At 48.5% G+C, this 22,450-nt stretch overlaps 1 protein-coding gene across 1 annotated transcript in view; it reads left to right on the forward strand.

Moving 5' to 3' along the window:
* The first annotated feature begins 243 nt into the window (after nucleotides 1-243).
* BBS5 (Bardet-Biedl syndrome 5) overlaps nucleotides 244-22,450 on the forward strand; it is a 198,582-nt gene continuing 176,375 nt past the window's right edge. Inside the window, exon 1 of the mRNA XM_086956075.1 lies at nucleotides 244-445. Within this exon, the coding sequence (XP_086812201.1) occupies nucleotides 384-445 (62 nt within the window). The 5' untranslated portion in view covers nucleotides 244-383. The remainder of the gene's footprint in view (nucleotides 446-22,450) is intronic.

A 22,450-nucleotide genomic window follows, 5' to 3' on the forward strand; every position in this document is an offset into this window, starting at 1 on the left:
GAATTACATCAGCTTGATAAGAATGCTTTAGGTAACTATGCTTTTAAAGGAATATGTAATGAGATCAAAACTAGTGAAAGGAAACCTATATAATATATGCGTAATATATGCCAAAAACATAGCGAATTGCTAATTGGTAGAATGTCTTTATAATAATATTACTTGGAGTACATTCGGTAATTCTAATTTTGCGGACAGCTCCTGCATCACGTACGAGAGGCGAAGCTGCAGTCTCATTTCTGTGTCTATAACTCTGTGTCCGGACAGGTTTACATGACGGATTAAGAATGTCCTAGACAGCCTCCGTAGTGAGGTTGCCAGGATACAAGCCGTGAAGCTTCCAGTGCTGTGGACAGGCGTTCTATACAGGACAATCGCCGAGGATGCTGTCCGTGCTGGATGCGCTCTGGGAGGACCGGGATGTCCGCTTCGATATTTCCCCACAGTAAGGGACAGACAGACTGCTTTGACATTGCCTCGTCTGAAAGCTTACGTACATCTGTCCAACCCGCCGTCGCACAGTGCCTTTATTTTGTTCCAACTCGCAGTGTTTACTATCTCCCTTAGCAAATAATTAGTGTAATAATGATCGTTTAGTGCACAAATAGAGTGGGGACTGTGGGGTGTTGAGCATTTTGCAGAAGGGTGCCCATTGGCAGAATCAGTTGGGTTTGATGTATATATTAATACCCTGATTCCAAAAATATGCACTATAAAATCACGAAGTTACGCCGTACTATCACAGATAGCATTACTGCAGGTGCATCGGCTTTGTAAAACAATCCCTAATCTAACACCCTTTCCCACTATTGTTTTGCTATGCTGATTTAAGTCGATAGGGGGCATCAGGAACATATTATGCAAATACTACAAACTAAGAAAGTTTAGGTTTTTCAAAAAAGTTGGCGACTGCTTTGGGATAATTAATACTTGTTAACTGTTTAGTTCAGAAAAATGTTATTGAAAGAATATGACATGAACTGTGCCGCATTGCAAACACATTCAGCAAGTCGCAGAGTTATAGGTAGCGGGGTGGTGTGGGCAAGAAAGAGAAGAGGACTTGTTCAATTATTTTTTAATGTATCTGTACGACATTGTACGTTCTGTAGTTCTTTCGGACAATCGAACAAGTCGGACTAAACGCATACAACTTAAAAGCCATTTACAGAGATAACATGCATTGAGATAGTGCATGAGAATACCATGCCCGATTTGCCCAGTAGCGTTGGTCTTAACTGATGGGGCTTAAACCCATCGTATCTCATAGACCGGGTTGGATTGGGATTAGAAAGCGGCCCGGGCACGCAAAGAAAAAGTGGCACACATTTGCATATTGCCTTTGCAAAACACTGCTTCGCCGAAGTTTTATTAAAAAAAAGGTGGGTGTTTAAAAAAATGCACGGATTAGTTTACACTGGGGAAACACACCTGAAATCAAGTGAGGCCACTTTTGCTCCGCCCCCTGACCCCGCTCAAATATGCATATGTTAATGGGCCGGCCCAGCGAGAGAAAGGGAATGACACCTCTGCCCTTTGATAAAAGGGAGGTAATGGATGCCCATCTGCCTCAAGAAAGTCCACTCAAGCACCCACTGGGCCACTGGCGGCATTCAACAATGCAGAAACCGCCAAATCGCCCCCAAGACTGCTCAAAAAAGCAGTCCACAGCTGGAACTGGACACCGGCCCCTTGGGCATTGCCAGAGTGCCCGCGTTACCAACCCGACGCTGCCCATAGAGCATAGACCCATCATATCACATGAGCTGGTCTTCACCGACTCATCTTTACCTTTGCCGAGTCCAGTTCACCCTCTTTCACTCAGCGCATCTCTCCGGTCTTTTGCTTAGCTTTTGTTTGATACGACCACCAGTTGCTGCTCCGAACGCCCTCCTTCAGCCAAAGTCCTCTTCCCCTCGTTTAGCTGAAACTATGCAGCAGTCTCTTTTTTTTTCATGAACTGCCCTGTCCCCGGTTCTCTTCTGGTACTTCTTCCACTACCTCCCGCCCCCGGTAATAGTAGCGGCTACACTCTTGACCCTTTGTGACCGCTTTCCTAGTTTATCACAGCCCTTCTTTCCTTTCACGCCCCTACATCTCTGCTTCCATACCCCTCAAGACTTACCCTTTCTACATAAACCTACTTCTTGTTATGTTATTATTGAGCGCACGTACACCAAGCAGTTTCATGGCACCAAGATCCAGGGAGTGCTGCCGCGGAGACATTTATTTGTACGCCTGGCAAAAGAGCCAGGTCTTTAACCCCTTGCGTGCTGCTGTCTGCCATTGGCCGACGGGAGCACTACCCCGCTAGTGCTGCCGTCGGCCAACAGCCAACGCGGCCCCGCCCATTTTGCGGAAGTGCCGCACTGCCATGAAATCGCGGCCTCAGCAAAGGGGTTAAAAGGGCCCAAAATTTGAGAGTACAAATTTGCCGCTCTAATATCATGAGGAAGAGAATTCCTGCATTTTTGGGGCCAGGACTGCAAATCTTAGACCCCCCACTTTCTTAAGTTTGAAAGAAAGAGTAACTAAAAGGTTGAGATGTGAGGACCTAAGATTCCGGGCAGGGGAATATCTCTGTACCAGAGAAGAAACAAACACTGGACATTTGCCATGGAGCACTTTGAAAATAATGCATCCCAACTTGAATGCACTGCGTTCTGCAACCGTTAACCACTGTATCTTTTTCATAATCGGGGTGTCATGGTGCCACCTGTGCTAGTGATAAATTAGTCTAGCGGCCTGATTTTGTGCAAGTTGCAATCTTTTTGCTTGGTATGCTGGTATATCAAAATAGTGAGAGTTGGCATAGTCAATGTGAGAGATGACTAAGGCCAGTACTGCTTGGGTCAGGGCATCTGTGGCAAGAAATCTTCTGATTTTCCTGATCCTCCAGAGCTGAAAGAAACCAGTAGAAATCACTGTCCCAATCTTAGATTTCATCGACAAGTCACTGTCAATAGTAATGTCAAGGCTTCTAATAGATCTGGACGGAAGGGGGGAATTTCCCAAAACTGGCGGCCAGAAGTTGGAGTTCCAGGGGTTAAAGGGCCCTCCGATTAGGATCATTCCGTTTCTATCAGGATTCAGCTTCAAGTTATTGCAGTTCATCCAGTTATTAATGTGTTGCATAGTTGTTTGAAAGTTGGAGACGGAGGCTGGAGAATTGTCAATATCGAAGATCAGTTGAAGATCATCAGCATAATTGAAGGTGAACACATTCCTATCACCCAGGGAACGAATAAGGGGAAACATATACAAGTTAAAAAGGTGTGGCGATAGGGGAGACATACTCCGCATGTCAATTTAACTTTCGAGGAATGGATTTGAGTGTTGCGCACTGCTTGCGATTGATCCTTAAGAAAAGATGTGAGCCACTTGAGGGCCAGGCTCTGTATCCCGGCATTGCTGATGCTGTCGTCTAAGAGTACGTGGTCGACTGTATCAAATGCAGCAGAGAGATCGAGGAGCACCAAGGCCTGCGTTTTGCCCTCTTGTTTCCTTCTATTCACAACTTGCTCTTCTTCACCTCAGCTTCCCTCTTGTTTCTTCACGCCACCTTCGGTTGCCATCCTCCTTTTTCACTGCCTGTTTTCCCTTCCTTTCTGCTCAGACTGATTGTCCCTTTCCTCCTTTCACCACCGCCCCTAGCCTATTACTTATTTCACTTTTCAGACTTCTCCTTTAAGACCAAGCTCCCAGTTTTCCTGCTTCCATTGCCTCAGCATCCCACAGATCTGGTGGGATAAAGTGTTTCCTAAATGCTAAGCGTACTGAAGAAAATGATGACAGCTAGATGAGTAACCACTGCACCACCCAGTATAGTCACATACAAATTATATAGTTTCACATCTATTTTTCCCACCTCAATGACTAGCTGCCACATGGTCACGAATAGAAGACAATCACACAAAACGACGTGAGGCAACCCAATCACAGTTAGCTATGTTCAGAAGAAAGCAAGATTTTAGACAAGTTAGTCCATACCTCCCAGGTTTGGTAGGATATTTATTTTTTATTCTGTTGTTAATTCTAGGTTCCTTGTCGCCTCCAATAAACAGTCCTACAATAGCCAGTGTCAGTCTGAGACTGGCGTGAATGGAAATGTGGGGGGGCCGGATGGCGTCTCGAATTAGGTACTCTTGTCGATAGGAACACGATTGTCCATTTGTACGCAGACCGTTTTAACTAAAAGGACACATGGTCTGGCTAATATGATTGAAAACTGATAATTCTCAAGTGTGTAACTGCAGCTATTGTAGCACTGTTTATTGAAGGCAACGAGGAACCTGGAGCCGTCACAGGGCTCTGGCTATCCTTACGTTTATAGGTATCAGCATGTTAGATATAGTGCCCTGAAGAAGTCCTTGTTTAGGGGCGAAACGCATTGGTTGCATGTGTATGTCTGAAAAGATCAAATGAGTATATCGGAATTTACCAAAAGAATATCCTACCAAACCTGGGAGTTATGGACTAACTTGTCTAGAATTTTGCTTTCTACTGAACAGAGCTAACTGTAATTTTGCTGCCTCTCATCCATTTTGTGTAAATGGTAAGTGTCTTGGTAAGTAGAGACAGACAAGGTTTCTACAACCACTTACCTTGGGATCTAACCTTTGAAGGGCCATCAACCCTGTGTCTCTACAGAAAGGAACAACAGCTTAGCACTAGTGCTTGTCCTAGATTGGCACACTCTGAGAAAGGGAATTTCCACATCTTCCTGCCTCTTTGCTGCATAAGCCAAGATTTTGAGAAGATTACCAAAATGGTACATGTGTTGCACTTTGAAAACAAAAACTCTTTTAGGAAGTACAAGTTGTTTGGATAGTAAAAGCATATGCAACTGCGTACCTATTTCGAACCTACCCTCAATGAAAGTTATCGCTCCGATTAGTAAAAAGGCTTTTTACGATGCTGCCAATTTGTGAAATCTCACATATACTCAGTTTTAAATGCATTATCTCTTCCCTGATGAAAATCGGTAATTATGTCGTAGCAGGGAAACCCATTCCAAGTTGGTATTTGTTGTATCCTGGCTTTTAAAAATAAAAGGATGAATCGCCAAAGGGTTCCTTTTGCTCATAACATTTTCACCAAAATAGCGCCTCCTATTCTTTCCGATCTGCTAGTGCCATATTCACCGTGAAGCACTTTGCGTTCAGCAGATCTGCACTTAGCATGCACCCCCCTAGTCAAAAGAGCACGAGCCGGGGGTCACTCTTTCAAATCGTTGGCAGCAACACTCTGGATCTCCCTACCTGTGTCCATCAGAAGTATCAATAACTATCTCGCCTATAGAAAGGCCATAAAAACCTGGCTCATCCCGAACTAATCTCACACCCCCTATACTTTCCATCCTGCAATGCTAGTTCCTGGATTTTTAGCGCTGGGATGCCCAGTCGCTGGGGCAGCCATGCGTTGTATAAATTATCTAACATATCAATATTTAAAAAAATCTATAACCTATATTTTACTCCTGTAAAATTAAATACGGTATTTCTTAAAATTGATGCTTTATGCACACATTGCAGGCGGTTGGAGGTGGACTTTGGGGTGCGTGCTTTGGGTGTATTCTAACATAGTTTTAGAAGAACTACTCTTGAAATGAGTACTTTAAGGCTGCAATAGTATGCTCTGCTCAATATGGAATGCTGTTACCATGGTGAATGATAAGGTAAAGGAAATCGGCATATGTTATTTATTTATTGGCTTCTAACACATTTCGTACTCCTGGTCATTCAAAAAATGTGGTGCCAATCAATGGAATGGATACATTAAATGGATGAAAATCCTTTAAGGCACTTTAGAATGTTATCATTTTGTTTGTTTGACTTTTTTGCATATTTCATTGCATTTAAAATTTTGGGAATTAAAAGACTAGTATGGATTCCTGTTATTGGCGCAGAATGTCTTCCATACTTCTCAACAGTGAAAAAGATGGTTATTATCACAAATGTAGTACATTGTATATATTTAAGAATAAAAAAACATTTCTGTCAACCTTTGTTCGCCATGACTAATTTGTGGTTCATTAAAATTGTACCACATTAACAAGACAAAATAAAGTTGTGTCAGAATATGTTGACAGTTTGCCAATCTAAGAATAACTAGTTGGGTGTACTTTGTACATATGTACTTTAAATGCGATGGAGCACTAATACCCAGGTAGATTACATTGGTGCGTCGCAGGAAGTTCAGGGGCCGGTGGCATCACTAGAAAGAAGGGGCTAGTTTGTGTGGAAATTGCGTTTTTTTTTTACTGTATTGTAAGATGTCTAAGACACAGTATCTCATGTACTTACCTTTCTGTTTCTGACTGACATAAATATGCACGGTCCAACATTTAAAACAAGGCGAACGTTTGCACTTTAGCCACATGCTGAGCTAAGTTTTTTTTAAACCCATAATCTTGTAAAGAGCTTAACATTGCCAGTTTAGGAGGCAGTGACCACGTCACTTTTTCCTCAGCAAGATCTGTTGATTCAGTTGTCTAATACATAATCAGTTTTCTGGTGAATCGTTTTTACAATTAACTTAATATTTACTTAGAAAATCGCAAAATATGTCACTAATGCTCGTGTTCCACATGTAGGCATGCAGTTAATAATCTGTAAAAAAAAAAACTGTTTATATCGGGTAAAACATGGTTTTTAGAAAACTAAAAGCTGTAGTGGTTCTTGTCCTGCATGGTAACCTATGCCACCATTTAAGGGGACCGTAAATAATCTCTTATGCTGGAGCTTATTGGATTTGTTTTTAGGTCTTACCTACACGGCGCATGCTCTGTGCTGCGAGACGTATTGTTTACAATTCAGTGGCCTTAAAGCCCTTCCAAAGTATAACATTTATTTGTTTTCGTGTCATTCTCATTTGTAATCTTTCAATTGCTTAGCTGTCCTAGGCTTTTTTCCTTTCTTGTGCTAGCTGCTCCCTGGAGCATTGATCGAGTACGTGTTCTTCCTCGTCTTTGTTCTTCCTAGTTCTTTTGCAACACACCATTTCTTTTTCTTTTATAGAGAGGTGTTTCAGTATTATTCCAGGACTTGCAATATGCTTTCCTAGTTTTAACACAGGCATATGCTGGGGCGTGGCCACGGCAGCGACCAAGATGGCCGCAGCCGCTTGTAGCTCCGCCGGCCTGGCGATTATATCTCCCGTTTGCCGCATGTAGGAGCCACAATATTTCAGCAGACCTCCTCCCGCTGATCCCTGAAACCGCGGAGAGCACATCGGCGCTGGGGCGGCCGGCTGCGATGACCGGGGCTGGCACTTGAGGGACCGGCATATCGTCCCTGCGCGGACCAGAGGCCTGCCCCGAAGGAAGTTCCGATCCTTGCAGGTGCGGTGAGTGGCTGCCTCGGCGGGCTTCTGGCACTGCCCCGTACTCCTTCCCACGCTCATCGCTGCGGTTCCATCTCCCCTCCCCACCCTGCTGAGGCTTTTCTGGGTCCCGTTCGTGGCGCGGGACTCCCAGGGCTCGGTATTCCCTGGGGGCGTGTCTGCGCCAGGGCCTCAATTTCTGTACTTGGCGGGCGGTGTGGTGGGCTAGTGGTAGGGCCCAGGCTTATCCCCCAGGAGCTGTGGCGGTGCTGGTTCCTGCTGGGTGCGCTGTCTCCTCCCCCAGCCCCAGCTTGTGTGTGGCGGCCCGCCCAGGTGCCATCACTTCGGAGCGTGGTCGTGCTGCTTTACCCCTGGACACCATGATCCTATTGATGGAATGAGTTCTGGGCCCCTTTAACAACGCTGCTGGTGCCTGGCGCTGACCGTCGCCTTTGGTTCACGTGGGGTGCGCTCCATTCTCATTGTATCGTGCCTACAGTATTGCTCCTTTGCACTCCCTGCATGGTGCTGTGTGCCTGTCTGAGGTGCTGGGTGCCTGACTGCCCGAGTTCGCCCTGAGGCCTTCTCCGATGTGTGCTGTGGGCCCGGTTCCTTTCCTTGCTGCAGGGATGGCCTGCCTTGTCTCCAGCTGCTGCCTGGTATTGTACTTTCACTGCTTGTCTCCAAAGGGCATCGTTGGCATTCTCCACTCAGTGCCTGCACTCTACTCCAGTCTCGCCCTAGATTCTCATTTTGTTGCCTGCTGACCCTCGAGGCTACGGTGCTCCTGCTATTCTACTACTGCGTAACTTTCCGCTCCACTCACGTTGGTGAAGAAGGATCCTAAGCAGAGTAAGCTGCAGTTTGATAAGGCTGCTGGGTCTAATTTGGATGCTCCCCCAGATCTGCCTGACGGGGCTGCGGGCCATGAGGAGTCCGGTGACCCCTCCTCCCTGGCAAAAGCCATGTTAGCCGAGATGTGGGCGGGTTTCAAAGCGCTGGATGGTCGCTTTGACGATTTGGACAATAAATTGGAAGACATGGGCACAAAGATTCAGACGCATGACCGACCACTTGATGTCGTAGAAGCTAGGGTATCTGACATTGAGGACGGCACATCTTCTTCCTTGAAAAGGCTGGAAAGGGTCAAGAAGATACTCAAGGAAGTAGCGATTAAAAATTAAGATTTAGAAGCTCGCAGTCGCCGGAATAATATTCGAATTATTGGCGTGCCGGAGATGACGGCCACTGGGCGTATGGACACTTTTGTGGAAAAGCTGCTTACTGATCTGTTTGGCAGGGAGACCTTCACGCAAGGATTCGTGGTTGAACGTGCTCACAGGTCGTTAGGCCCTCGAACTCGGCCGGGCCTCCCCCCAAGACCTATTATTGCTCGGCTTATGAACTTTCGAGACTGAGACTCTGTTCTGCGGTCGGCCCGCGATATGGAAGACGTCCAGTGGCAGGGCAGCAAATTGGCTTTCTTCCCGGATTTCACCATCATGGTTCAGGAGGCGAGGCGTAAATATCAAGGAGTTAAGGCCACTTTGAAAAATTTGGGACTCCGGTACGGCATGTTATACCCAGCCAGATTGAGAGTTGACGTGGACGGTAGGCCTTGCATATTTGACACTCCAACGGAGGCACAGGAATTTTTTCAAAACTATAAGAGAAATCGCTCTGGGTCTCCAGTTGTGCCTCACCCGACCTTTCCATCTCCGGGTGGCTCAGACCAGTGCTGAACTTTTCTCCCAACCAGGGACTGGCTGATCGATCCTACCTTTGGCTTGCTCAATTCTGCTGCACCATATTCATGCTCGTTTTTTCCCTAACCTATTCCTACTACATGTGATTATGATTCAACTATTGCCTGGCCCTCGGCTGTATACCACAATGTTCTTTGCTAATCTGTTTGATCTGCTATGTGCTCTCTTGATTTCAGATACGGAAGTTCTGAGTTCATTGTACTTGCAATTGTTTTTTTGGGTAAGGGTGCGCCTCTTCTGTGCTCTTGGGAGGATGGGTGGTGGATGGAAGGAGGGGTTTTGTTCTGTTTTTATGGTTTTTGCTGGTTTCATAGTCAATGCTGGTTAGCTGCAAGCGATGGATGTGCATTGTATTACAATTGGGTCACCAATCCCTCCATGGCTAAGTTAGGACAACAGCCCGGTCCTTCTGGGCTTTCTTTGATGTCTTGGAATGTCAGGGGGTTGAACAACACTAGGAAGCATAGACAGGTCATCAACTATGTTACTAGACATCGTGCCGATGTGGTGTTTCTTCAGGAGACGCATCTGTCTGGTTCCGACCACGCCACCATAGTTCGGAGTTGGGGCACTCATAGATATGTCTCTAATTTTATTCGGTATGCCAGGGAAGTGGCCATTTTAATTCATAAGCGGGTCCCTTTTTCACTGCAAAAGACTGTGGTTGATTCAGACGGACTTATATTGATCGTTAAAGGTTCACTGATGGGGCACACGGTTACGTTAGTGGAAATACTGGTTCCCCGACCTTTTTTCATGATCGTCAGGTCCGTGTCCTGTCACTTGACCCTGGGCTCTTGATACTTGAGGGGGATTTCAATGTATTGCTGGACGCGTCCAGAGACAGCACTTCCCGGGCTCCTGACACCAAACCCAGAGCCCGGCAGGCCCTTAGAGATATGTGCACTCATGTTTCCTTAATTGATGTCGAGCGACGGCTCCACTCTTCCTTTCCGAATTTTGCACACTATTCGGTGTTTCATAACACATGGACCAGGATAGATTATTGGCTGGTGTTCCCCGGGGTGGCGGGTTGGTTTGACGACCTTCCTACCCTTCACCGCACACTCTCAGATCATTCTCCCGTCATTCTCTGGCTTAGCGTCCCTAGACCAGGGGGGTACGAGCATCAGTGGTACTTCACTGGAAGTGCTTTGTTGGACCAGGTTTTCTGTGAAGAAGTTCGGCTTGCAATTTGAAGAATATTTTAAACTTAATACTGGCACGGTCACCACCTGGGCGTTCCTTTGGGAGGGCTTCAAGGCCTATATTAGAGGAGTCTGTATTGCCAAACGCGCTGGAGTCCTGCAGGACCTTCGCTCGACGTTGGATCGTATTGAAAAGGACATTGCGGACTTGGACCGGGAACAACTACTATCGGCCTCCGCTTCATGTGAGGCCAAGCGCCTGGCCCTGATGCTGGACTTTAGGGAAGCAGCTGAACGAGAGCTACTATTCCTTAGTAGGCGGTGCTCTGCGAGACGCTATGATGAGGGTGAAAGACCGGGGAGAATCCTGACACAGGCTTTACGCTCCCGCGGGATTCCGCCTACAAAACGGCGGTGTCTGGGCCGCGGGACGATTTGCTCCACTCTACCACTGAAATATGTGAGCATTTCCTTACCTACTGTAAGACGTTATATTCCTCCAAGGTCACTGGTAATTCGCGGGAACAAGGGGAATGCTTATCTGAAGTTGCTTTAGTATACTTAGAAAAATACATGCAGGACTTTCTATCGGTTCCTATTTCCCAGGATAGCATAATCGAAGCCATCGATGCACTACTGGGATCCTCTGCGCCTGGACTGGACGGCTTCTCGGCTGATTTCTACAAGACATACAAAGATATTTTAACCCCAAAATGGATCGAGGTTTACGCGGAATCGCTTGAGACAGGTATACTCCCCCCGACGTTTAGAGAAGCGGTCATTATTCTTCTCCCCAAGCCAGGGAAGGATCCCATAATGTGCAGTTCCTACAGGCCACTATCTTTGTTAAACACTGATTATAAAATTCTAGCCAAGATTATCGCAATACGACTGTCCTTATTAATGGTGTACATTATTGCCCCAGCGCAATCTGGTTTTGTCCCTCATAGATCCACTTCCCTTAATCTTCGTACATTATTCATGGTGTTGCACAGGATTGACCCCGCCACCCCAGCTGCTGCGGTCCTCCTAGATGCTGAGAAAGCATTTGATTCCCTCGAATGGCCCTTTTTCTTGTCCGTGATGCGAAGCACGGGCATGCCAGAATGCTTTGTCTCCACGGTTTCGCTTTTATATACTAGGCCTACCGCCAGGTTGCAACTAAATGGTACCCTCTCGGAGCCTTTCGCCCTATCTCCCGGTACTAGGCAGGGCTGCCCCCTGTCCCCATTATTGTTCATTCTGGCGATGGATCCTTTAGTTCGCCATTTCCAAGAGAAGCATTTACATCGCGGTCTACAGTTCCGCACAGGCCCTCTCCTGGTTTTGCTTTATGCGGCCGATACTGTCCTATATGTTAGAATGCCCCATTTAAACCTAGAACCTTTGATATTGGAGATTGCACGATTTGGCAAATTCTCTGGACTCTGCATTAATTGGCATAAATCAGTAATCTTTCCGCCCCCGGCCAGCACGCCTTCTTGGCCCTGTGAGTTCCCTCTTGAATGGTGTCATGATGTGATTAAATATCTTGGGGTGTATATTCACCTTGATACCGCCACCATCATCAGACTGAATTACGGCAGGGCCGTTGGGTCCCTGGAATCGCAGATTGAGCGGTTGGTTGCGCCTGCCCCTATCGAAGGCAGGTAGAGTTGCTATAATCAAAATGGTCGTCCTCCCACGCTTCTTGTATCTTTTTAACAATATCCCCATTCCCCTTATTAAGACCTTTTTTCACACAATTACGTAAATTGTTATTAAGCCATGTTTGGGCGGACAAAACGCCTCAGGTTTTTTGGCGGACCTTGACGTTACTGTATGAGAGGGGGGGCTTTGGGGTTCCTGATTTTTATTTATATTTTCTCGTGGCGCAATACTGTTACGCACATGTTTGGTTTCACCCTGCTGCTCGTATCCCTTATTCAAAGCCGGAGGCTGACTTGGTGCACCCAAACCTTTTGTCCAACATCCTTCCCACTGGTTTCCTGCGTGATCCGCGGGACATCCAGACAGTCTCCACCACATACTGGGCATGGGTTAGGTTGCGTAGGTTGCTTGGGCTTGACATGCTCTATTCTCCCGCACTGCCCCTGCCTAACCCTTCTTTGTTTCCAATTACTGGTGAAGTTCTTGTACAGCACACACTAAAAAAGTTTCACATCCGTACAGTTGGTGATTTGTTCCCTGACGGCCATGTTATCTCCGTGTCTGAGGTTGCCCGATTTGCAACTGATAATCAGAAGAGAATGGACACTAGTTTCTGCAAAAAACTCAGTCGTTTTTTATCGAGAACCCTCATAGACTTCCTGGAATTTTATCGTAGCGGTATATCTTTTTTCCGCCCCATCAGGAGTCATGGCATAGTCATTGGGTCAACGATTAACGTGCAGGATGCCTGCCTCACCAGAGGCTACTTCTGGTATTTACAGAAGTGTCCAGAAATAAAAAAAGGGAATTGGGAAAAAAAAATAAAAAAAATAATGACTAGGTCCAAACTGTACAATTTAATCTCAAAACAAGAAACTAGTCACTATTATTAAGATCCATTGTGATATGTAGGTAGTTGAGTTATTGAACTACCATATCGTTTTCAAAAAAGTGTCGACATGTTTCAGCTCTCGGGGCCCAGCAGGGTCAGGGGAGCTTTCGTCAGGACAAGGACAAAAACAAACATACAAAAAGAAAGCGCACACAATTGGTGTGTGATTCGAAAAGTGATGAATTGGAATTTCCAAGCTGTATGATATGATGCCAGTTACCGGACATTATCCATGCGGTACATGCGGGGTTTGCAAATTCACCTCCAGCACAAAAACCCTACAATTGAATGACAGTTTACTTTGGACCCAAAGGAGCCACACAAATTGTAATTCGACACACGTGATTTATTTAATCACGTGTCCATGTCAAAAACAATACATCGGCATGACCTGCCGCAAAGTCAAACTCCGTATAGGAGAGCACCGGAGCAATGTTAGGTTAAAAAAGAACACAACCAAACTGTGCGCTCACTTTGTAGAGGCTGGCCACACATGCGATGAACTTAAATGGACAGTCCTGGAAATGCTAGATTTCAAAGATCAGAATGCTGAGCAAATTCTATTCAACAAAGAACAGAGATGGGTCGATCGCTTGAAAACAGACATAGTAGGTATGAATGACCACATCCCATGGCATCAATTTTGTTAATCCTGCCTTCCCGTATGCAGAATGAGCAACCTGTGGCCTCAACCACTAAGTAAATACCGAAACCTATGTAGGATACCGCAAAAATCTATCAGACACTCCACCATCTTACAGTGCCTTTTTCTTGCTCATACATGAGTCCTTTTTCAGTGTCCATGATCAGTATAAAAGCACGGAGAGCTAAGACCCACCCACAACCAGGGGCAGAGTCAGCACTAGGCACGAAATCCGCGCCGCATGGGTAAGAATGGCGTTTCCTTCAGTGATCAGGTAAGAACGCCTATGCTACTAACCACAGACGCTCCGTTGTCTCCCACTCAGTAATAATCCAGAAGCGACTCCCGGTCCCTGTTGATGCCACAAAACTGAACTAATAAGGTAAAACATTGATGAATGCATGGGTATCCACAAGATACGTTTTCCTAGCAGGTTAAAACATTCACTAAGTGCTTGATGTCTGATGTCGTTTTAGAACAGCTACTATGTGTATAAAACCCTTAACATAATAACGATCCAGAGATCTGATCCCCACTCTGTTATCATATAAAGACTCTTGCATGACCATCGTCTATAAGACATTGATCATTTAACGGCCATTTGGCTGTATCCCACTCCCTTCAGACCCCATGTTTCTCCATTTTTCTCATTTTTCTCCTTTTTCCAGATACCTCTACAATAAGGGTTAATCTTGCTTAGCGTTAATTATGCTTAAAAAATGTGTGCACCAGTATGCCATACCTCACATTCAAACCAACTTTTACAATTTTTGTGTTGGTTTCTTTCTCTTGAATACAGCTTGGAAATTCCAATTCATCACTTTTCGAATCACACACCAATTGTGTGCGCTTTCTTTTTGTATGTTTGTTTTTGTCCTTGTCCTGACGAAAGCTCCCCTGACCCTGCTGGGCCCCGAGAGCTGAAACATGTCGACACTTTTTTGAAAACGATATGGTAGTTCAATAACTCAACTACCTACATATCACAATGGATCTTAATAATAGTGACTAGTTTCTTGTTTTGAGATTAAATTGTACAGTTTGGACCTAGTCATTATTTTTTTTATTTTTTTTTCCCAATTCCCTTTTTTTATTTCTGGACACTTCTGTAAATACCAGAAGTAGCCTCTGGTGAGGCAGGCATCCTGCACGTTAATCGTTGACCCAATGACTAAGCCATGACTCCTGATGGGGCGGAAAAAAGATATACCGCTACGATAAAATTCCAGGAAGTCTATGAGGGTTCTCGATAAAAAACTACTGAGTTTTTTGCAGAAACTAGTGTCCATTCTCTTTTGATTATCAGTTACTTACATAGGGGAACCGAATGGACTCCGTATCCTCTTCCCTCCCTTTTGATATCTAATGCCCGATTTGCAGACCGCTCCTTTATGGACACTTTTGTAATGAAACAGGTGTATTCCATGCTTCGGGCCACTTTCCCTTCATTCCCTGCTGCCCCCGATCCAACCCCACAGCTGACGCTATTGATACAGAGCCCCACTGGTGAGCATTTGGTTTCTAAGCTTTACAAACAATGTAGGACGTCCGGACCTATATCTGATGCTGGAGTGCGCGCTGCTTGGGAGGGGGATTTGGGTAGGCCTATCACTGACGACCAATGGGAATGGTGTTGTAGGGCGACCAAGGAGATCTCATTAAACAGGCACAAGTTGCTTCATTTTAAATTCCTTCGTAGGATATATCACACCCCTACCTGTTCCCACAGAATTGATCCTACTAGGCCTCATCACTGCTCGAAATGCTTGGCCCCATTTGCCGATTGTGCCCACCTTGCCTGAACGTGTCCTAAAATATACCAGTACTGGGTTCAAGTTCACGACACACTGAGTGACATCCTGTCTTTGCAGCTTCTGCCCACCCCGGAGATTGCATTGTTAGGCTATGTAGCACATTTTCCCAAAAAGGTCAGGAAACTGGCAGCGTCTGTGCTTCCTGTTGGCTAAGCGCGAAATTGCTTTGTTATGGGGCAGCAAACGGGCTCCCTCGCTGCAGGCTTGGCTCCGTAGCTTAGTCTATTGTAATGTTAATTGTGAAGAGTACTCCACCTTGATCCCCAGCGCCTCCCGCCCTGTAGATATTTGGGGGCCTTATCAGGATTACAGTGACCGGAAGCGGGCTGGGTACGACACACCAGTGTTGAGTGGCATTACACCTGAGGGTATTGGTTGAGCAGCAGCCCTGAACTCGATGCCAGACCCATGTCACTGCTCGTTATTGGCCAGACTGCTTTATGGATGCCATATGTTATTTTTTGTGATTCTTGTTATCTTTTACCGCTAAACAATTGTAACCCATGCTCTAACCAGACATATTTGACCTTTAATTGTATTGTATGTTCAATTCACAATATTGTCTATGATTATTGCATATGTAACTCCTTTTTGCGCATGTTTATTGTCATTGTTGCCGCAGATTGTACTGTGATGTCCAGCTTCCATTGTTATGCAAAAACTGAAGATAAAGTTTTTTTTAAAAACACAGGCATATGCTTCTTATTTATGTTGCTTTCATCCTATCTTTTGTCTTTATTGATGCTTCAGTTACTTATAACCTCAATTTGGGGTGTGGAATATATACTGGTCCATGGGACTGGTTGCTTCATAAATTTACATGTCCTATAACAAAATCCACTTCTCCCTTTGGTGCAATATAGTGCGGCAACTAACTATGGCAGTAATCTCATTATATAAGAAGCCTGATAATAGCCTCTCTGATTATGCCAGAGCACGTACCACAGTAGGAGTTAAATTCTAGCAGTTCTTTTGATTTGCCATGTGTTGGACCCGGCCTCGTGGCGTGGTCCCACTCCTCCCGCATGGCGGGCCCTGGACTACCTCGTACTCTGTTCCCCGGCCGAGAGCAGCACCTTCCACCCTACACGAGAGCCGCCCCTCCGGGCAGCCACCAGCTCTCCCCCGTTGGAACTCGGCAAACCCTCCTCAACACCCTCGGCTGGTCCAAACCCTATCCCGGACCACCATCTCAAACCCAGACTCCATCTTGAGCCCTCCACGACCAGGCCTCGTGGCCTCGACCCGACCCCAGCCGCAGACCCAGCGAAGCCCCGACATCGAGGCACCACGATCCAACCAGGGGGTAAAGAGGCCACTTGACGGATCAATGGGGGAAAGAGTTTCGATGGTCCCCCAATGCCTGGTTTCGATTGCCTCCAGCCTCTCTGGGCGCTGGCTCCACCCCCCTGCTGGGTGTCTGGACACGCACATCCCAGCCCCTCCGACCTCCAGGTGCGAGGGTCCGGACATCAAAGGACGCCAGACCTATAACTGGGGCAGCTCCGGAGCCGGTCGGCAGTTGTATCCTGGAGTCGAGAGACACCGAGACAAACTCATCTTCGTGAAACCATCCTTGGAGCCCTGCTGGCGCTGCCGCAGCCTATCTTTGTGCAACCATCTTTGGAGCCCTGCTGGCGCTGCCGCGGGCCATCTTCGTGAAACCATCTTTGGAGCCCTGCTGGCGCTGGCGCGGCCCATACCGAAGGACCCCCCAGCTCGAGGATTGAGAGCTGAGCGCAGGGTATCCCTATACCAGGCTGGTACCAAGACTGTCCCGCTACCCCCTTCCCTCAGAGACTAAACCTGAAAGGATCCCTGGATCCAGTTACACCTGTATTGTTAAGATAACCTGCCTTAAAGTATTGATAAAACCGTTGAGAACCGATCTTTGTGTGGTGTCCATCTGTAGAAGGGTGATTGCTCGTCTGTACGATCCTAGGAGAGGAACCTCGCCAGGAGGCCTCTCGACTTCGCTCGGCCAGCCCTAAAGATCCCCTTTCCAACATTGGTGGCAGGCGGTGCGATTCGAGCCGACGCAGATCGTACAGACAGTAACTCGCCCCACTAAGAACAGAAACACACGACAACCATGACGACTAAAGAAACCGGACCAACCTCGGAGTTCCAGATGGAACAACTAGAAGATTATAGCCACAAAGAATTGAAGCAATTCTGCAAAGACTTGGGTATCGCTACCACAGGACTAAGCACCAAAGACGACCTCAAGCAGGCACTGCAGACCTGGGTGGAGACAGGAGCGACGCCACCCCAGAACGAAGGCATCACAGTCCCAGAAAACATCGCAACCCCAGCGGAGGAGAGAAACACGGGCCTCACCCACGAGGATGCCCAAGAAAGAGAAAGGAGCCGCCTTCACGAATTAGACCTGGCTAGACTTCGCTTAGATGGGGAACTGCAACTGGCCGAAAAGAAGATAGCCCTTGAGCAACTACGGCTACAGGGAGACCTGGAAGAGAAAAGAAGGCAGAGGGATTTGGAAGAGAAGAAGCTCGCGTACGAGCACAAGCGCGGTTTAAAGGAGCTGGAGATTAAGGCGAAAAACGGGGACACCGGCGTCTCCGGGAGCCGGAGCCCCCCTCCCTCTACAGACACCAAGGTTCACATCCCCAAAGATGTCGTCCGCGAGTACTATAAAAACGACGACATCCAGCAATGGTTTAAGGCCTACGAGGTAGCCATGACCTCACACCGAGTACCACAAAAAGACCCCCTACCACCCCCAAGGGAACGGACTCGTGGAACGCTTCAATCGCACCCTCAAGGGGATGATCATGGGCCTAGAGGAGACCTTACAACGCCAATGTTGCTGCCCTGCCTCTTCTTCGCCTATCGGGAGGTCCCCCAGAAGTCCCTGGGATTCAGCCCCTTCGAACTATTGTACGGGCACCCGGTCCGGGGTCCCCTAAGCTTGGTCAAAGAAGGATGGGAGGTGACCGCCCAAGACGCTCCCCCGACGTGTACCGGTACCTCCTGACCCTCGGGAACCAGACTCGGTGGTTCCGGGAACTTGCCAAGGCCAACCTCGAAGCCAGTCAAGAAGACATGAAACGCTGGTATGATCAAAACGCCTCGTCTATCGAGTTCGAGCCGGGACAACAGGTCTGGGTCATGTCCCCGGTCGAACCATGTGCCCTCCAGGACAAATGGACCGGGCCCTTCAAGGTGGTGGAACGCTAGAGCCCGTCACCTACCTAGTGGACATGGAGTCTCCCAGGAACCCCCTCCGGGTCCTCCACGCCAACAGACTCAAGCCTCACTTTGTCCGCTCAGAACTAAGCCTCCTAATGGCTACCGACGGCGGGGCTGAAGATGACTTAGAGCCCCTACCAGACCTCCTGAATGCCCTCGAAAAAGACGGTCCCGTAGAAGGAGTCAACCTCTCTTCCACCCTGACCCCAGAACAACGCCGAGAGTGCCAAGAACTATTGGGACAATTTGCCGATTTATTCTCTCTTACCCCCGGGGTCACCCCATGGTGCGTCCACGATGTCGACACCGGGGATAGACCGCCTGTACGACACCGGGCCTACAGAGTTCCCGATCGAGTGCGAGCCTGCATCCAGTCAGAAGTGCCCAAAATGCTGGCTCTGGGGTGGTCGAGCCCTCCGACAGTCCATGGGCCAGTCCTGTTGTCCTGGTCCCCAAGGCCGCCGCCCCTGGCGTCGCCCCCGAACTCAGGTTTTGTGTGGACTACCGGGGACTGAACGCAGTCACCCGAACAGACGCTCACCCCATCCCACGGGCTGATGAACTGATCGACCGCCTGGGGGCAGCCCGTTACCTGAGCACCTTCGACCTTACCGCGGGCTACTGGCAGATCGAACTCACTCCAGGCGCCCAGGAGCGATCCGCTTTCTCCACCCCCGATGGCCACTACCACTTCAGGGTAATGCCCTTCGGAATGAAAAACGCCCCCGCCACGTTCCAGAGACTGGTGAATAAGGTGCTGGCGGGGCTCGAGGAGTTCAGCGCCGCCTACCTGGACGATATTGCGGTGTACAGCCTCCTCTGGACTGAGCACCTCCAACACCTCCGGGAGGTCTTGGCCGCCCTCCACCGGCCCGGATTAACCATAAAAGCCAGCAAATGCCAGATCGGCCAATGTTCCGTGACCTACCTGGGGCAGCAAGTGGGAAGCGGCCAGGTGGCTCCCCTCCAACCCAAGATCGACGCCATCATGACTTGGGAGTCCCCGATCACCCAGACTGAGGTCCGAGCCTTCCTGGGGCTCACTGGGTATTATCGGCGCTTCATAAAAGACTATGGCAGTATAGTGGGCCCCCTCACGGAACTCACTTCCAAAAGACAACCACAGAAGGTGCACTGGACACCGAGTGTCAGACGCCTTTGAGACCCACAAGACAGCAATGTGCACCGCCTGTGAGAAGTTGGCCCGATATGCAGCGTTCGCTATTCTAGCGACCACTATGTATCGTTCCAAACGACCCTTATGGTGATTGGTTGTAAGTCAACCTTAGACCAGCTATCCTAGTAGCGTGGATACGAGCAGTCTTCGGGCTAAACTCTAGAGGGCGTGTTAAGCCAGCTGTAATCCCATCACATACCCCTTGAACACCAAGTGAAAGGACACCACACAAGTGTTATGAAAATAAACAGTATATTTATTAGAATCACAACAGTCCTGTACTCTTTATGAGGACAGGGTACTAAGCACAGAACAAAAGCTCTTAGAAAATACTTCAAGTGCACAATTTAAAACAAGTGCCCGAGGGCACGGAAAGTTATAGTGGTCTCGAGCGGACCCGATAAGGCAAGTCGGAAGCGAGGGACTCGGGACCCTAGAGTAAGAAGGCTATGCAGGCACTGAAATGCCGAAGTTACCTAGCCACGAGGGCTGCGGATGCACAAGTCTTACAGGCGTCGGGGGTCTTCGCTGACGAGCCGGGAGCCGGAAGAAAAGGAGTTGCTGGCCGGCGACCAGTGATGAATAGTTCGTAGAGATCCAAGCCTGGATCGGTGATTGTTGATACCTGAAAGCAGAGGGGACCAAGTTCGTACTACTAGCCAGTAGTCAGAGGGTACCAGGAAGGCACCGGATGGCCGTCACCTCGACTAGGTGAGTGGGCGACACTAGGTTCTGCAGTCTCACGGACCAGGAGGCGTTGTCGGCGACCAGGATGGAGGTGCGAGCTGTCCCACGAAGGTTGATGCTGTCGGCGTCGCTGGGCCCAGGATTGGGGCAACAAGGCTTGGCAGATTTCAGGGCCACGTGGTGGGCCTAAAATGGCGTCTTGAGTGGACCAGGAGGGTCCGGGGTGCTCCTCTCGAAAAAGGGAGTAAGGGCCGATCTGGAGCAACCAGACCAGCAGCGTTGGTTGTCGGATGTCGTCAAAGAAGGGCACAAGCCAGCGGCTAGTGACCAGACAACGTGCTGAGCAGCGAGCAGAAGGGCCCCACGCAGATCGTGGAGATGCTGGGAGACTGCACTTCGGTGCTGGAGCTACTCAGGGTCGGGGCTTCTCGGACCCCGGAGCACTCACCAGAGAATTGCTTCGATAGTCGTGCTGATTAAGAAAGCGTGCAGGTTTTGATGATGGCCGGTCCCTCGAGGTCTCGTCGCACCCACAGATCTCAGCTGAGCTGACGACGTGGGTAGAGGTCAGAGGTGCCAGGGAAGCCGGTTCTCGTCGAGCTGGGCCGTCGGATCCTTGAGGAAGGACTTGCAGCAAACCGCAGAGTTCTTAGATGGTGCCTGCAGATGCAGGGTGACTACTCCTTAGCCACAAGGGAGAAATCTTGAGAAGAGTCTCGAATGTCCTTTCGTAGAAAGTAGTTCTTGATTCAAAGATGATCTAATTTGGAAGGGTCCCCGCTCCGGCCTTTATCCTAAAGAAAGGGGTGGGTACATGACTAGGTCCTGCCCTAGGGGTGGGACCAAGAAGGGGGGTAGTTACACTCCACTCCCCTGCCGGACTTTCCCCAGGTCAGGGGCTGCGCGCCCCTGGAACTGGTTCTAGCCGGCAGATGCGTAGTGAGCACCGGGGTGCCACTCCGCAGTCACCTTCTCGCAAAGCCCTACCTACCCAGAATACACAAACCCTGTCTGGGACGGTGCGAACACCGCCCTTGACAGGAAACCCTTTGTCCAAGCTCTCCTCGCTGGAAGGACTCCCAGCAGCAGGAGGTCAGACTCGTGTCTGTGGTGGCAGCGTCCATTTTGTGGAGCTGAGGCTTCGTTTAACTTTAACCGGGGTTCACAGTTACGTACATGTCGTGTCCCTCTAGAAGGGCGGAATGCTAACCTCGTCGCCAGAATTGGTGAGGGGGCAGCATCTCGATTCGTATGACACCTTACTCGACATGTCTTGATAACGCGATACCGAAGTTACCGATATGATATGCGTTATCATGGAACAGCCATTGGGTCTTGGTTCCGCAAGCTGCAACCGGGCTCGGCTCGTGCCAGAGCCCAATTCACACGGTTCCCTGCACTCTGCCTTCAGGATTGTCAAGGCCTGCCATAGGAGTGACTGATAGGAACTCGGGTGTCCATTTTAAGGTTAGGTATAGGGATACTATACCTACAGCAACGGGCGAGGATGCCACGTTGCCCCAGCTGTCATGCAGCCAGTTGTGTCAAATTTAGGAGGCCAGCCAGGGGTGGCATAATACATGCTTCAGCCCCTGGTAGGCCCTGGGTACACCTATGCCCTGAGTTACAGGGTCTGATAAGGTGGCCCAGTACCAATTGGTAAATGCACCTAGGGTACATGTCGTAATTTAGAGAGAGAACAGCCAGGCTGTGGGTCTGATTGGCAGGCCCACAGCCAGAGAAAGTCGTAAACCAGTGAAACAAAAACAAAAAATCTGGGTGATCATAGGATTGCAGACCCTACTCTCCTACATGACCCCCCCCCCAACTTTGGGACAATAAGCTAACCTTGACCAGGTGAGTCTTCTTGTTCTAAGTGGAAATATCTGGAGAGCCCATCGGCATTGCCATGATCAGTACCAGGTCTATGTTCCACTGTAAAGTCCATCCCCTGGAGGGAAATGGACCACCTAAGCAGTTTGGGGTTTTCACCCTTCATCTGATTTAGCCACAAGAGGGGCTTATGGTCGGTCTGAATCTTGAAGTGAGTGCCAAACAAGTATGGCCTCAACTTCTTCAGGGCCCAAGCCACAGCAAAGGCCTCCCTCTCAATAGCTGACCAATTCTTCTCTCTGGGGGT

Source organism: Lissotriton vulgaris, chromosome 2_1 (assembly GCF_964263255.1).
Source record: "Lissotriton vulgaris chromosome 2_1, aLisVul1.2, whole genome shotgun sequence".
NCBI lineage: Eukaryota > Metazoa > Chordata > Amphibia > Caudata > Salamandridae > Lissotriton > Lissotriton vulgaris.